The sequence below is a fragment of the Lontra canadensis genome, unplaced genomic scaffold, assembly GCF_010015895.1.
Source record: "Lontra canadensis isolate GAN:19392208 unplaced genomic scaffold, GSC_riverotter_1.0 scaffold2, whole genome shotgun sequence".
In the NCBI taxonomy this organism is placed as follows: Eukaryota; Metazoa; Chordata; class Mammalia; order Carnivora; family Mustelidae; genus Lontra; species Lontra canadensis.
Window position 1 is genome coordinate 38,993,267 of NW_022630996.1, and position 16,384 is coordinate 39,009,650.

Below are 16,384 nucleotides of genomic sequence, written 5' to 3' on the forward strand. Positions count from 1 at the left end.
AATGTGTAAGCCTGACAATTCACAGACCCGTACACCTGGGGCAAATATTACATTATATGTTAATAAAAATAATTAAAAAAAAGTCCTGGGGATGTCAGGTACAGCATGGTGACTAAAGTTAATAATACTGTATTGCGTATTTGAAATTGCTAAGGGAGTAGATCTGAAAAGTTCTGATCACAAGCAAAAACATTCCTTGACCAGTGTGGTCAATACTGAATTGTTATGTTGTGCACTTGAAGCTAATATGATGTATGTCAGTTATACCTCAATAACAAATGGCATCGTAACTGTAAATCGTAAGAATTTGCCAGTTTTGAAACTTTAGATGTATCAAGACATAGAAGTAAAGCCAAAGTGTTTTCTTTAAAATAAAATTCCAGGGGCCTGGCTGGCCCAGTTGGTTGAGTGTCTGACTCTTGATTTTGGCTAAGGTCATGATCTCAGCTGGGGAGTCTGTCTCTCCCTCTCACTCTGCCCATCCTCTCTCTCTGCCAAATAAATAAATATATCTTTGAAAAAATAATAAAATAAAATTCCCGAATTGGTACTAACCACTGGGTTTATTTTTGAAAAATCATTTTTGTGTTTGTGTTAAGTATAAATACTTGTAGAGAAATTGGAAGTTAAAGGAAAATATGAAAAAATCAGAAAGAATTAAATGGTCAGGCTACTACTGTTCATATTATATTATAGCATTCCTGCTTCCTGGGTGTGGCTATTTAAGTTTAAACTAGTTAATGTTTGTAATAAAAATTTAGTTCCTCAGTTACACTAACTGTACTTTAATAGCTGTATGGAGCTAATGGCCACCATACTGGACAGTGGATATTGAACATTCGAACATTTCCATCAAGATAGAAAGTTCTTTGGGAGTCACTGCTCTAGAGAGTGGAAGAGGATCCAGCTAAGTCATCTCTGAGGCTAGTCAGTGTGTAGAATGGTGATCCAGGAAAAATGCACAATTTTTCTTGGCTAGTTTGCTGCTGGATATGTTACACAGTTTGCTGGTTCCTTTAGCATTAAAAAAAAATAGGGGCACCTGGGTGGCTCAGTGGTTAAGGCCTCTGCCTTCGGCTCAGGTCATGATCTCAGGGTCGTGGGATCGAGCCCCACATCGGGCTCTCTGCTCAGTGAGGGGCCTGCTTCCTTTCCTCTCTCTCTGCCTGCCTCTCTGCCTGCTTGCGATCTCTGTCAGATAGATAAATAAAATTTAAAAATAAAATAAAATGAAATAGACATTAAAATTCTGTTCCCTTCTGGTATTCCTGGTCTTTCACCAGATGTAGTGGAAAAGCCAGCCTCTCTGGGCCCACATATCCCTGGGCTTCTGTCGCCTACATCCAGATCATGATCACCTGATTCCTATGACTTGCTAACCAAGCAGATGTCCTGGCTGAAGAACAGAATAGGTGCTCATAAATGCAGTGGATTGCTACTATTTTTAAGGGCCAAGTAAGGTAAGGTTCTGCTCGTAGATGAGACACTAGCTCTTTTGAAATGACCCAGTGATGGAGAAGGAAGGGAGGTCCTATGACGCGTGGGAGGCAGACAAACACAGGTGAATGTACCCTCTCTCTACCTTCTTATCTGGGTTTTCACTTTATTTGGCTCAGCTAGCAATTCTTCCCACCCTCAAATCCTGGGAACGCACTACTAATGCATTTTATCTTACAATTATTCTAGGTCTTTCTTACACATACAGAGTCTTGGTTGATTGCTGCCTACCCCTCAAGTCTGAAGATAATGGCGTTTTTGTTGAACTAGGAAAGGATCAAGGGAGAAGGAATTGGAGTTTCTTTATCTTCCTGCCTTTTCTTTCTCACAAAGGGGTGGGGGGGAGATTTTTCTGCACTAGGAGGGGAATGATTTTCAGAGCTCTGAGCTCCCATGCTTCTCAGTACCCTCAGAGGGGCCTGCCCTGCACAATGTGTGTGTGAGTGTGTGTGTGTGTGTGTGTGTGTGTGTGTATACAGGGACAGACTAATGTGAAACAGCCTGGATGCAGACATAGCAATAGGGTCTCTCACAAAGAAGGTTTCAAACTCAGAAAGTGACTGACTCTGTGACTCGATAGCTGCTCCAGTTATGAGTGAGATGGTTTTGGTTGGCCTGCCCTGTAGAAATGTTGAGATGCTGCTCTGTTTGAACAATCAAAACTCAAATAAAATATCTTACACTCATGCAGCCTCCACAGTTTGCCATATCTGTTCTCAAGCATCATGTCATCTGATGATAAACTTATGGGCTGGGACCAGACATTTGCAGAAGAGAAAACCTAGGCCCAGAGAGGTGAGGTGACTTGCTCGAGGTCACACAGTAGTGGGTGGTGTGGCTGAGTTTTGAATCCCAAGGGGCTTTGCTGAGGATGTTGCTTTCCTTCTGACTCATATTTTGGGATCGTAAAATAAAACACACCTAAGTCGGATAATGGGTGACACAAATATGAGAGTTTAAAAGATAATGTTTGTTGAGTGCCCATAATAGGAGGTTGAGAAGGGGGCTGCTTAGTTGGGTGGTCTGGGCCCTGCCCTCAGGGATCTTTACTTGAAACATTTGAAGCAGTACATTTACTAGCAATAAATACATATCATCCCAGAACAAATTGGGTGCTTTAGTGCATATGGATGCTGAGAAAATGACAGAATCCTTTATAGAAGGCGTCCTGAAAGAAAGGGATTTTGAATCAGACCCTGAAGGATATGCACAGACTAATGGGAGGGCATTCTAGCCGGATACAGAGGCATGGTTGGGTTCAGTTTTAAGAAAGAAGAAAAGAGCACTTGTTTATTATTTTTTGAAAATTTGCCCTGCAGAAGACCTTGCGTACAGCTGGGTTTAGAGTGGTGTACAAAAGAGACATGGCCCCCCACTTCATATAACTTAGACTTAGGGGGGAAAGACCAATCATTGATTGTTGGTAATAAAATAATTACGTAAGTATTTCAGATTAAGATTTGCTATAAACGAGAAAGGTTTCTCGTTATGAATTCTATGAATGCATACGGTACAGTGACATAAATTCCACTGACATTTGAGCTGGTACGTGAGGGAGTGGAAGTTAACTAGAAAAAGTGGTTTTGGTATAGGGAACAAAAGGAGGAGTGCTCAGAGAGAGGAGTGAAGCATGTGGAAAGGCCCTGGGAGGATCAGAGGGGCTGGAAAAGGGCCTCGGTGCTGGTGTTGAGAGAGCAAAATGGTGAGTGGTGAGTGGCAGGAGGTGAGGCTGGGGAGGAGGCACAAGCTTGATCAGATTTTGGTCTTTATTTTAATAACTGTGGGAAACCTCTGAAGGATTTTAAGCATAGTGACAAGACTGACATGGTCAAATTTTCTTTTAAAAAGATCACTTTGGCTGCTGTGTGCCAATGTTTTGGAGGAGCAATAATAGAGGTTATGCAGTAACCCCTTAAGAGACTATTATGGGGATCCAGGCTAGACATGGTGGGCTGGTGCAGAGTGGTGGTAGCAGAGATGGGGAGAAGTGGTGAGTTTCCCAAAGGGATTTAGAAGATCAAGTCTACAGGTGGAATTTGGTGATATGCTAGGTAATAGAGAAGCAGATGATAAGGATAGTTTTTGAGTTTCGGATGTTTGGGAAGAAGAAGAAATCAGCTTTGGGTATCAGGAAGGCATTTGGGTCTCTGGGTCTGGAGCTCAAGGAAAGAATGGGTTGGGATTGACTGTGGAGGTCCCGGGCACATAAGTGACCAATGGGCATGGATGAGCTTTCCCAGAGAGAAAGGAGCATGAAATGAGGAGAGAGGAATAAAGCAGTGAGGAAGCTTGTTGGCCAGGTTGAAGAGAACAGGCCAGCCCAGCAGCACTGGAGAGGTTGGAGGAGAACCAAGAGATCCCTGAGCATCATGTCGTTGAGGTGGAGTAAAAATATATAAAATAGGGGGCGTATCTGTCACTTTCTCTCTAGACCCATTTCCTCATCACAACCCCAAAATCCATTAGGTGCAAGCCACACAACTCTAGATCCAAGACACTTGCATTGGGCAATGTTACAAGTGTAGTTATTTATTTTTCCATTACTGTGACAGATTGCAGTCTGTTTGTGTTTTCTGCGGGGAACAATAACCTCCTTTCCTTTCTCTTACGTCGTTGCGCTTTTGGCTGTCCCCGACTGCAGCTTGTTGCAAATCTGAGCTTGTTTAATCCCATGGAGTACTAAACACTATCTGGTCTCGGTGGCTGTGTTAATTCTACTGCGGGCGCCCAACTTCATGTGCCAGCTGGGATCCCTTAATGAGCGAGCTGCACACAGTTCAATGTGAAAACTATTTTCTCTGATGCAATGTGTTTGAAGAACTCACTCCTGGAATGTTCTACGTCACAACTGCTTCCAGGCCGTCCCTGGCATTCTCTCTCTTTGCAGGATGGCTGTCGCTCCTCCGAGTTACTGTTTTGTGGCCTTCCCACCACGTGCTAAGGACGGGCTGGTGGTGTTTGGGAAAAATTCAGCTCGGCCCAGGGATGAAGTACAGGAGGTTATGTATTTCTCGGCTGCTGATCATGAACCCGGGAGCAAGGTTGAGGTAAGTCCCGTGTTACAGTCTCTCATTGGCGCTCATTCCCTTCCTCTGGCTTGGCTCAGCGCACCTTTCCTTAACTGGGCTCACTGGTCAGAACTGCCATGTCAGTCTGTTGATTCCTGATCCCACGCAAGTTTGTTCGTGTCCTTAAAAACAGGATCACATGGGGACTAATACTACATTCGTGGCTCTAGCCCTTCTTTTACAAGTAAGTAAAATATTTACATGGTTCCAAAGTCAAAAGTATAAAATAAGGTGTATTCATAGAAGTCTGGTATCTTTCTTTGTCTCATTTACTCTACTTACTTTTTTCCTTTTTCTTGAAAGTTTTTTTGGTTTTTCCTTCCATTTTAAAAATTACCTGTGTATGTAAGAAACTACACACACGCACATACACACACATGCCCCTTTGTCCCATATGTTTTTCTTTCTTGGATGAATGGTAGCGTGCCGTGTACGCTTTTCTCCACTTTTCTTTTTTCACCTTAAAAAACATATCTTAGAGATCACCCCATGTGATAAATAGAGGTCCTGTTCCTCATTCCTCACTTAGAGCTGAACAGAGCATTCCATTCTATGGGTATCATGGTTTAGTCCCAGGTTGCTGGACATCTGGGTGGTTTTTCCAGTCTTTTGTTATTGCAGATATGTTGTTGTATTTTGGAGGGGCTGATAGCCTGGTGTATCGGTCACAATATCTGGTCTTGGTTTATGTATTGTATCATGGTAGAAGATTATCCATCAGTTCCTATTTTGAGTGCTTAAAAATCTGTCTTTGTCGGTCCTTTACTGGGATAGGTACCTAAAGTGGGATTGTTGGGTCACAGAGTAAGTAAGTGTGTAATTTTTTTGGACTTAATCTGGTTTGCTCACCCAGGTGGTGTCCTTCTGCATTTCTGCTAGGGATGGAACAATGCCTGTTTCTCCGTATTCCCGGAGTGTACCGTCAAACTTTCACCATGCCTGATGTCAATTTTAAAGTCTGCTACTTTACTAAATTCTTTCATTGGTTGTGTCAGCTTTTATCATTGATTCTCTTGGGTTTTCCAGGTTTATTGTTATCAATGCCTATAAGCAGAGGAAGTCTGACTGTACTTACATGTCTGGTTTCTTATCTGATTGCCTGATAGCTTGGATTCAGCGTTAATATTTAGTGGCAATAGTGGTTTTCTTTGTCTTGCTCCTGGCCTGAGTGGGGCAGCCTCTAGTGATTCTCTAGTCACTCAGACATTGGCTTTAGGACTGAGCTTTACATAGTTTTATTGTGTTAACAAGTATACATCAATTTTTATTTTTACTGGTTAAAAAAACCCTCAAGGATAGGTGTTAAATTTTGTTGAACGCCCCGCCTCCCCACCAGTGATATGGAGATAATCACTGGATTTTTTTTCTTTCAGTTTATATGATAAATTGAACTATCTTTGCATTCATAGAATAAACTTCTTGGTTATGGCGTATTCATTTGTGTGTGTGTGTGTTTCAATGGTTGTTGTTTGTTAAAGGATGAAGAATGTAGAGAAAAAAACTGGGGGCAGGTAAATTAACGAGCTCTTTCTACTGACATAAACCTCTACTCATTGGCGTTCTATGCGTTCAAGATAAACTGATTTTTTTCTGGTAATTGTGCTAGGTTTTAAAAGGGTATTCATCAATGTGTGTTTTATTTTCCTATCTGAATCTTTTTAACTGTTTCAAACCTTTAAAGGCAACTAAGCAGCACCAGAGAGCAACAGAACTCTGTAAGGAGTGGCTGTGTTAGGTGGATGGAGCAGAGGCGGGGACGCGGCTGGCAGCACGGAGCATGACTTGGGGTGTGGATTGTGTGCGGTTGGGGCAGTGACAGCCTGTGTCTCACAGAACTTTCTCAGAACCGCTCTCCTCTTGTGCTGTGCCACTAACAGGTCCAAGCCCCTAAACTTCCGGACTTTTCTTTCGTAAAGGCAGAGAAGAGTGCTAGGTTTTCTGGTGATTGTGCTAGGTTTTATTTTATTTATTAAATGTTGCAATGCCTAAATATATTTTTTAAAGATTTTATTTATTTATTTATTTGAGAGAGAGAGAGAGAGCACAAGCAGGGGGAGCGGCAGGCAGAGGGAGAGGGAGAAGCAGACTCCCCACTGAGCAGAGAACCTGATGCAGGGCTTGATCCCAGGATCCTGGGATCATGACCTGAGTCAAAGGCAGAGGCTTTAACCCACTGAGCCACGCACATGCCCAATCACACTAGTTTTTAAATGGGTTTTCATTCATTCATGTTTCCATGTCCATGTTGCTTGAATTTGAATGTTTCTCCCTTCCTGGAGCCGAGTGCACTGGGCATAGATGAAGTTTGCAGGTCTGAGTTATTTTGACTTCCCCTGTCTGTCTTCCCTCAATGTTCCTTTTTCTCAAAGAGTCATACCCACTGAAACAACACTTTGATTTTCCCGTGGGCAGATTTAATTTCCCAAAGATAGCTGCACCAAATCCCATCCTACATGCACTTGGTACAGTATGATGAACATGCCTCGGTGGGGAGGTGAGGGTCATGAACCTTGGTGAGGGTCATGAACTTTGGTGAGGGCTTACGTTTGCTCTGACCAGCATAGCCTGGTGGAAGTGATGCCATGTGACCTCCAGGGCTGAGCCATAGAAGAATTGGGCATGGAGTCTCTCAATCTTGGGGTCTGGCCCTAAGCATGAAGGAGCTACGGTGAAGGGAGCCCAAACCAGCCCATGTAGGAAGAACACAGGGAGGGGCGCACATGGAGAGGAACCGAAGTCCCTCAGCCAACAGCCAGTGCCAACCCACAGCCAACCGCCAGATGTTTGAGTGAATGGCCCTTCAGACGATTCCAGGCCTTGGACACTGTGGAGTGGAGACACGCCGTCCCTGTGGCGCCCTGTCCAAACTCCTGCCCCTTTGAATTCATGAGATAATAAATGGTGTTTTGCACCACTAAATCTTGGGGTCACTTGTTAGTAGCCATAGTAACCACAGGATCACACAAAAGCCATTTATAAATATGTCTGAAATAGATATTTTAGAAAAATGTGTTTAATTTTGGGAGGGATAGGCTAAAAAACCCAGTATTTTCCTTTCATGGGTACAATCAGGCTAGAAAGTAGACTAGATTGCTTTCCCTTGTTAACACGTGGTGTGTAATCACTCACCTACGCTGGAAGTTCAGTGACGTCCCTTTGCATAAACAAGTGCAGTTTGATCCATACCAGAATTTGTTTCCAAGACAACCTGACCTCCTTTCGGAGCTGCCAACCTGTGTTTGGAGCTGCCTCTGTACATTTCCACATCTGTATTCTGCAGGTAATAAAATAACATGACAGGTCAGAAACCAAATTCATTTTCCCCATCTCGTTCCTCTTCCTCTGTCAGCACCATAGTTTAGAGACCAGAGGGAAACTCTGACCCTCATTTTCCCATGCATCCCTAGATGCTTGGGGACGGCTGCCACCAAGTCCTATTGCTTCCGGTCCTGTGTTCACATCTCCTCCCTAGGATCCCTGATCATTCAGACCCACCCCCATCTCCCTTCCGCTCCGCTGTCATCTGCTTATTGGTCCCTGGCTCTCCTTTTCAGAGATCCTTCAGCCTGTGGGGTCACCAGGATTTTCAGAGCACAACTCTGTCACTGCCTTGTTTAAAAACGGTTGTGTTTATAGGATCAGAGTCTTGGCTGATTTGTATGCCATTCAGAACTCTTCCTGGCTGGCACTGGGCTCCCTTTCCCTTTCTCTTCTTTAAAATTGATAGGCTTCACTTTTTTTTTTTTAAGCGCAGTTTTATGTTTACAGAAAAATGAACAGAAAGTACAGAGAGTTCCCATATAACTCTGGGAAAGCTGGGGCCTCCCTCAGCTTTCCCTGTTATTAACATGTTACGTTAGTGTGTTACATTTGTTATAATCCATGAGCCAACATTGAGACATTTATTATTAACTAAAGCCCATCATTTACATTGTGTTTCGCTTTTGGTGTTGTGTATTTTAATGGGTTTTGTCAGATGTATGTAATGACACCTATCCACCATTATAGCATTATACACAGTATTTCCTTTGCTCTAAAAATCCTCTGTGCTCCTCCTCTTCATTTATCTCTTCCTGACCCCTGGCAACCACTCATCTTTGCACTGTCTCTAGAGTTTTTTGCCTTTTCCAGAATGTCATGTAGTTGGAATCCTGGTGTGTAGCCTTTTCCGACTGGATTCTTTCACTTAGTAGTTATTTTTTCAGAGTTCGTCCAGGCCTTTTCTGGGTTGGTCGTGCATTTCTTTTTAGCGCTGAAAAATATCCCATGGTCTGGATGAACCATGGTCTAATTTTCTTTTAATCTATTAAAGGACATCTTGATTGCTTCCAAGATTTGGCAATTATGAACAAAGTTGTTACAAATATTTGTGTGCAGGTTTTGGGTTTTTTTTAACTTTTTTTGTTTTTTTTGTTTGTTGTTTTGTCTTGTTTTGTTTTTTTAGCCCTTCTTCCCCCCCCACCCCCCCGTATGCAAGTCTTTGTATGGACATAGTTTTTAACTCATTTGGAATATTTTTTAAAAAGTAAAGTTACTTTTTAATGTAATTTAATGTAATTTTGAATTAGGTAACATGTTCATATGGTTCAAAGATTAAGTGATATTAAAAAGGTTAACGTGAGCAGTCTTATTACCCCTTATTACCAGTCACTCTGATTCCCATCCCATATAACCCTTCTTATTAATTTCTTACACATCCTTTCAGTGTCTTATGCAAATGCAAGCAAATATGAATATTTAGCCTTATTTTCTTACTTTTTTCATGAAGGTAGCACATAATATATATTATTCTGAAACTGATTTTTAAAAAAAAATTTATTAACATATAATGTATTATTTGTTTTAGGGGTATGGGTCTGTGATTCATTAGTCATGCACAATTCACAGTGCTCACCATAGCACATACCCTCCCCAATGTTCATCGCCCAGCCACCCCATCCCTCCTACCCGACACCCCAGCAACCTTCAGTTTGTTTCCTGAGATTAAAAGTCTCTTAATGGTTCATCTCCCTCTCTGGTTTTGTCTTGTGAAAGTTGATTTTTTAAGTATAAAATTCCAAACTCACAAAAAAGGTCTATAGCTTTTTTTGTTTAATAATATTTTCTAAAGATTTTTCTACATCTATACACAGAGATTGTTCTTTTTTTTTTTTTTTAACAGATGCATAGTCGTCCATTGTGGAGCTGTCCCATAACTTTTCAGTCAGTCCTCTGTTGGTAGACACTGGGACTGTTTGCTAGTCCAGAAAGTCAGCCACGAAGAACCTTGAACATGAGTCATCCCACCTACATGCATGTATAGTCGCTAGATACACTTCCAATAAGTGTATTGTTCTTGTACTAGTTGCCCTCCGTAAGAGTTGTACAGTTTCTGGCTTACTTTTCTATCCTCATTCTTAGTTTTTCTGTTCCAGCTTGTACCGTAGGCTCCAGCCACACTGGAGCTCATCATTCCTTGAACAAATAACCCACTTTTGTATTTATCTGTGCTTTTACTCATTCTGTCCTTTGCTAAGAAGGTCCTTCTTCTCCCCTCTTGTCATCTGCTTGGTAGACTCAGGCATCTTTCAAAGCCCGAATACTAATATTCCCACCTCCCTCTGGCCTGCCCTCCTCCTCCTAATCCTCCTCCTCCTTTTTTTTTTTTTTTTAAGATCTTTTCATTTATTTTAGAGAGAGAGAACTTGAGTGTGAGTTGGGGGAGAGATAGAGGGGGAAAATCTTCAAGCAGACTCCCTGCTGAGTGTGGACCCTGACTTGGGGCTCCATCTGATGACCCATGAGATTATGACCTGAGCCAAAACTAAGAGTCAAGATGCTTAACTGACTGAGCCACCCAGGTGCCCCAGCCTGCCCTCCTTCTATGAACATGTAGTACTTTATGCATGTTCTGCCATTATAAATCGGAAATTTACAGTTGCCTGAAACCAGTGGAAAGAGTCTGGCCCCAGATGCAGGGTTCCTGGCTTCCTGTCTTGCCTTCTGCATTTACTGTATCTTGGGTCTTTGAGCCTCTTTGAGACTCAGTTTATGCAACTGCCAGATAGGGATCATAAAACCCACTGTGTCTGCCTTATAGAGTTTTTTGTGAAGCACATGGGAACCAACATTTAAAAGTACTTTGTAAACTCTAAGGAGAACATTGTGAAGAGTACTTTTTCTTTTTTTCTTTTCTTTTCTTTTTTTCTTTCTTTCTTTCTTTTTTTTTTTTTTTAAAGAATTGACTAGGGTTGAGAGATTCTGTGACCCCAGGTCTGAGATCCCAAACTCCTGTCTGTATCATATGGTTCTAAATTTGCTTTTCAAATTTACTCTTACTCCTTTAGTTCCCTTATAGTTACACCTGTAACTTTCCCAAGTACAGAATGATGGGTTCTTTTCCATAGCTAGGCTTATGAGCCCTAACAACTATCATGTAATTTTCACAAAAGCTCTCATTAGCATATGGAAATTATTTTTCTAAACTATGAAGAGTGAGAATTTTTCATAAAACCCCATCTATTTCTTAGCCATTTCACGACGTTTCAAGCTTACATAGTCTGCAGTTTCCTTAGAAACCTCATACTTGAGTTCTGAGGTTCCAGGAATTCATTTTCTGGGAATAACTCTGTACTAAAAGTCATCCTGATTACTCATCTGCTGACCTGCCTCCCCTTCCAGCTGGCCCATCCTTCTAGGCAGTCTTCCCTTCCAAGTCATCCACTCACCCACCCCTTCCTCTTCCTTCGTCTGTCCATCCATCCTCCGTTCTACAGCAAGTTCTCTTTGCTTGAAAGTTGAAGGATGAGAAATCGGGTCCCTTAACAGAGTTCCCCAGCTTCTAAAATTACACTCCTCAGTTTCATTTTGCTGCACAGTTGGAAGATGGCTGCATTTTATTTTATGTTCTTTAGTTTTTCTCTTACAGATTCTGAGTTTTTTTGTTTTTGTTTGTTTGGTTATTTGTTTTTAACAAAATCACTCTTGGATGAGGAGTAGGATAGATAAAATGTATATCCATTTGTGAAAGGCCCTTTGTCCTCTCTGAGGATGCCGTACCCCTGTGCATCACAGAACTCGCCTCGACTCTTCCTCAAACCCTGCCTCTTCCTATAGATAGGAGTGTTGAGGAAGCCGGTGGATAATTTCCTGGATTATGATGTTCTGTGAGTGCATGGTGTGTGTACGTGTGTGTGTACGTGTGCATGCCTGTGGATGGGTATGTGTATCTATTCTTATATGGATGACTCTTCTAGTTAAGAAACAAGTGATCCAACATTAAGAAGACTGAGAAAACAATGAATTTCAGTTAAAGTTGATATGATTTATACTTGGTGCCCCAGAGAATAATTCTGTCCCAATTGGTGGAGACACAATTCTTTTATTCTTTTAATTTAAATTCAAGTAAGTTAACATACAGTGTAGCATTGGTTTCAGGAATAGAATGTAGTGAGTCATCACTTCCATATGATACTCAGTGCTCATCCTAACACATGCCCTCCTTAGTGCCCATCCCCCATCCCCCGCCCCTCCAGCAACTCTCAGCTGAGACAGAATTCTTGATAGCCAAGTCAGATATGACACATAATGCTTTTAAAAAGTTTCTTGTTATTATATAATAAACCTCATCTCCATTTTACCCCTTCCTTTAAAGTTTAAAGTCTTCATTGTTTCCCTTTTTTTGGGAAAATGAGTTTTACTTTATTTATATTTTCCTCCATCTGAAGTTCTATATGAGTTCAGTATCTCCAGGTACAACTTTCAGAGTTTGGGGCAGGCTGTTGGTAGCCACTTCGTTTTTCTTCCTGGATAAGAGTACTTGTAGGAAGAATAGAAAACTACCCATTAATGAGAGTTAGTAACATTGTTAGTGACTTGGTCTGGATGACAGCTTTATTTGTGGTTTGTGGGATGGACATGTCTTTTGCAGGGGAGAGTGTCTGAATTTTAAATTCGGAAGATTCTCCTATACAGTCGGAGAGCACAGGTTTTTCTGGAATCAGAGAGAGCTGAGCAAAGCTCCGTGCCATGGGCAGAGACTGCGTGCCTGTCTTCCTGTCTGCTCTCTTTGGCCCCAGGAGTCTCCAGCTCTCACCTCAAGCAAGCGTGGCTCAGCAGGGGCCTTCCTTCCTTTCGCTGTGTCCCCTTTTCCTGTTTCCGACCCCAGGCCTTGCCCATTCTCAAAGATCTTGTGGCTTCAGGGAAATAAAAAGCAGCTCTTCTAAAATGTGGCTGACTTTTTTTTTTTTTTTTTTTTTTGTCTCTTTTTGGAATCATAATGAACCTTAAGGGCACATTTTCAAAAACCAGTCAAGTAGCAGGTAAGACACTGGGGTAAAAAAGACAAAAACAAACCTCCCAAAACCTCAGTGATAATTAGAAATGCTGCCTTAGAGTTGCAAATTTTCTAAAACTAAAAATATTCCTCCAAAGCGTCCCATTTTCCCTGCTTTCCCCCCCTCCCCCAAGCACCACCCTAGGAAGTCTGGCTGACTCATCAGCTCATTTCAGAGCAGTTTTCACTGGTGGTGCCAGGGTTGTGCTCACCATCTGAGTACAGTAGGAAGCACAATGGCTGCATTTCATTAATTGAAACATCTATTGTGTGTCTCTGTTCCCCTTTCCCTGGGTGATCTCCAGAAAGTGTGCACGCTGGAATGTACAGAGGGTAGGCAACAGCATGAAGCTGATTTTGCTTTTTGTTTTCAACACAATCACGCAAAATAAGAAAGGGCTTGCTCTGCAGAAGAATCGTCTTTTGTCTCTGTCTTGAGGGCTTTGTCAAGGCTCATCTTTGCTACCTTCCAACCTGGCACCGGTCCCCTGGAGCCTCCTGAGAGAGTGACAGGCTCTGTGCAGGCGGCACCTTTAAAACCTCGCTGACATTTAGAAACGTGCCTCACCACGCGGCCCACGCTGGACATTCTTAGGTTGTTATGTGGCCTTGGCACCCAGAAGTTGTGCTAGCTGACAGATTTGTTTAATTAAAGAGGGTTGGGAGTGGCTGAAGGGCAGCATGACAGTTTGCTCATCTCTCTCTGCAGACCACTTTTTTTTTCTTTTAAAGATTTTATTTATTTATTTGACAGAGGGACATAGCAAGAGAGGGAACACAAGCAGGGGGAGTGGCAGGCAGAGGGAGAAGCAGGCTTCCCACTGAGCAAGGAACCCGATGTGGGGCTTGATCCCAGGACCCCGGGATCATGACCTGAGCTGAAGGCAGATGCCTAATGACTGAGCCCCCCAGGCACCCCTCTCTGCAGGCCTCTTAAATAGCTTCATCACCAAAGCTGAGGCCAGAACCATTCCTTGAAAGACTGATCTCATGAGTGGTGAACGTATTCTTTTTTCTTTTTGTTTTCTGCTAGAAATCTGGATAGAATTCTGACTTGAAACAAAATTGTTTTTGTCACACTGAAAGAAGATTTCAGGTGCTGTTTGGATTTTTTTTTTTCCTGGTGAGACCTTCTCTGTTGCCTCAAATCGTACGTACTGTCCACCTCTTTAATGATGTGGCGACTGTGAAGGTCGGTGAATTTTATTTAAAAAAGAAGTGACTGCCTGCAGAGTTCACGTTCTAGATGGCTGACTTTACAAACTCTGGCTAATTACATCTTCTGTAAATGTTCCCTATTTATGAGGTTTGCTTCCAGACTGGGATTTTAGATAACCAATCTATACAAGACAAGCGTGACCATCTGACCATCGGCTTTGACCTGGGTGTGATTAGTCACATCTCAAACACAATGGAGCGGGTGCGAATTACAGCCACAGAAGGGTCCTTGTTAAGCCCAGGCTGCTGCAGTCCACAACAGAGATGCCCTAAGGGGTGTGCGTTATGCTCACTGAGGCTTTGGTGCATCTCCCATCTCCCCATCTCCCTGCCCCCCTGCTCTGTAGCATGTGAAGGGGATCTGGTGCCTTGGCTTTCAGCCCAGTGTTTAGGAGGGGCTGATTTGGCCCATCTGGCTCCTTGGGCATCTCCTTTCTTCCTCCTCATTCTGAGTTTGGCCAAAAAGTGTCAAGTTGGCTGCAAATATTTTGAACTCCTATGAAGACCATATGGTCTTTTGGATTCGATTTTCAACATTTTTATCAGTCAATACTTACTGAGCTCTTGCAGTCCTATTACCCAATGCTGTTGCAGTAGCTTCCCTGAGCGTCACAGAGGAGGGTGCCCCTGGACCATGAACACATCTTTGACATCCCCATCTCTCTCTCTCTCCTCTCTGGCTCTTACCTCTTTCTGGAATAACTTGATGTCTAGCCCATTTTTCAAGATCAACTCAGATGTCACCCACTTGAGAAAGCCTCCCCCCACTTGGGGTAATTTCCCTCTTTCTTTTGAACCTGTACTGTGTCCCTCTGATCTTTGTTACTTATTCCTTCATTCACCCCTTCATTCATTCTTTCAAAAAAAGATCTACTGATGCCTTGCATGTACCAGATTTCGGATATATCAGTGAGCTAAACCACAGAGCTATCTCCCTGCCCTTATGGAGCTTTACCTTGTATTTGGGGGAGATAACATAATACACAATATATGCAGTACACAAGTCAGTTACACAGTATTTTGGAAAGGGGAAAGTGGAATGGAATGTGAAAAAGGAAAAGCAGGATCAGGTTGATCAGATGTCCAAGGTGGAAGGAGGGGGAAGATGCAGTGTGTGTTAGGTAGACAGGCCTTGGTGACAGCTACTGAGGTTGGCCTGGTGGCCATGGTAATTTGCATGTGTACCTTCTCCTTTCCCAACTGAAAGGACGGGAATTGGGCATCCTCACTGCCTTATCTGCCAGCAGTACTTAGCACATAGTGCCATGTGTGTGGTTGGTGCTCTGTAAATGGTAAAATGGAAATGAACATGTAAAAACGAATTTGAAGACAAATAAGGAAACCCAGTCTATTTTTTTTTTTAAGATTTTATTTATTTGTTTATTTGAAAGAGTGAGACAGAGACAGGGAGAGAGTAAGGCGTGGGACAAGGACCAGAATGGAAGAAGGTGGAAGGAGGAAACAACCTTAAGCAGATTTCCTGCTTAGCCTGGAGCGCAATGTGGGTCTCAGTCTTAGGACCCTGAGATCACAACCTACACCGAAACTGAGTCAGGTGCTTAACCAGCAGAGCCCCTCAGGTGCCGCAAATAAACCCATTCTTATTTTCACTTTCTTCCTGCCCTTAAGTATAGATTTATCATAAAGGTTTTTTTAAGAATCTTAAGGGGCGCCTGGGTGGCTCAGTCGGTTAAGCCTCCGCCTTTGGCTCAGGCATGATCTCAGGGTCCTGGGATGGAGTCCCATGTCAGGCTCCCTGCTCAGTGGGGAGCCTGCTTCTTCCTCTCCCTTTGCCCCTCCCCCTGCGTGTGCATGTGCGCTCTCTCAAATACATAAATAAAATCTTAAAAAAAAATCTTAAATTCCTTCCATATTTATTCATTCTTTTCAAGACAGAATTTGTCACTGGAGCTCAGTGAGCACAGGGCTTTTGGAAAACATTGGTCAAATGCCTGAACTGCTTTTTACATGAAAAAACACAATTATAAGATATAAATTTCAATTGCAAATTAGAAGAGCACAGAGGACCATAGTTTTTTTCCTGCTTTGGCTAGGTTTTTGCTCTAACAGAATTGTTTTTCAAAGTAAACAACTTTTGGGAACTGAATAGGGGAAAACATTTCAAGAGTGTATTTTACTATCAATTTGCCATGAAAAACTCAAGCATTTCTTGACAGCCTCTGGATTTAATTAGCTGTAAGTTTACCAATATTTATCAAGTGAATGAATATTATCCCAGTGCAGAGCAATACCTCACGTGAATTATGAGGACATGTGTGTCGCCTAA

General features: G+C 42.5%; 1 protein-coding gene across 2 annotated transcripts in view; it reads left to right on the top strand.

Annotated features, from left to right (window-relative positions):
* The window catches only part of SCRN1 (secernin 1), a 54,427-nt gene that overhangs the window by 15,297 nt on the left and 22,746 nt on the right, over positions 1 to 16,384 (top strand). For both annotated transcript variants that reach the window (XM_032872407.1, XM_032872416.1), the window contains exon 2: positions 4,385 to 4,544. In XM_032872407.1, coding sequence (XP_032728298.1) covers positions 4,386 to 4,544 — 159 coding nt within the window. In that variant the 5' untranslated portion in view covers position 4,385. The remainder of the gene's footprint in view (positions 1 to 4,384; positions 4,545 to 16,384) is intronic.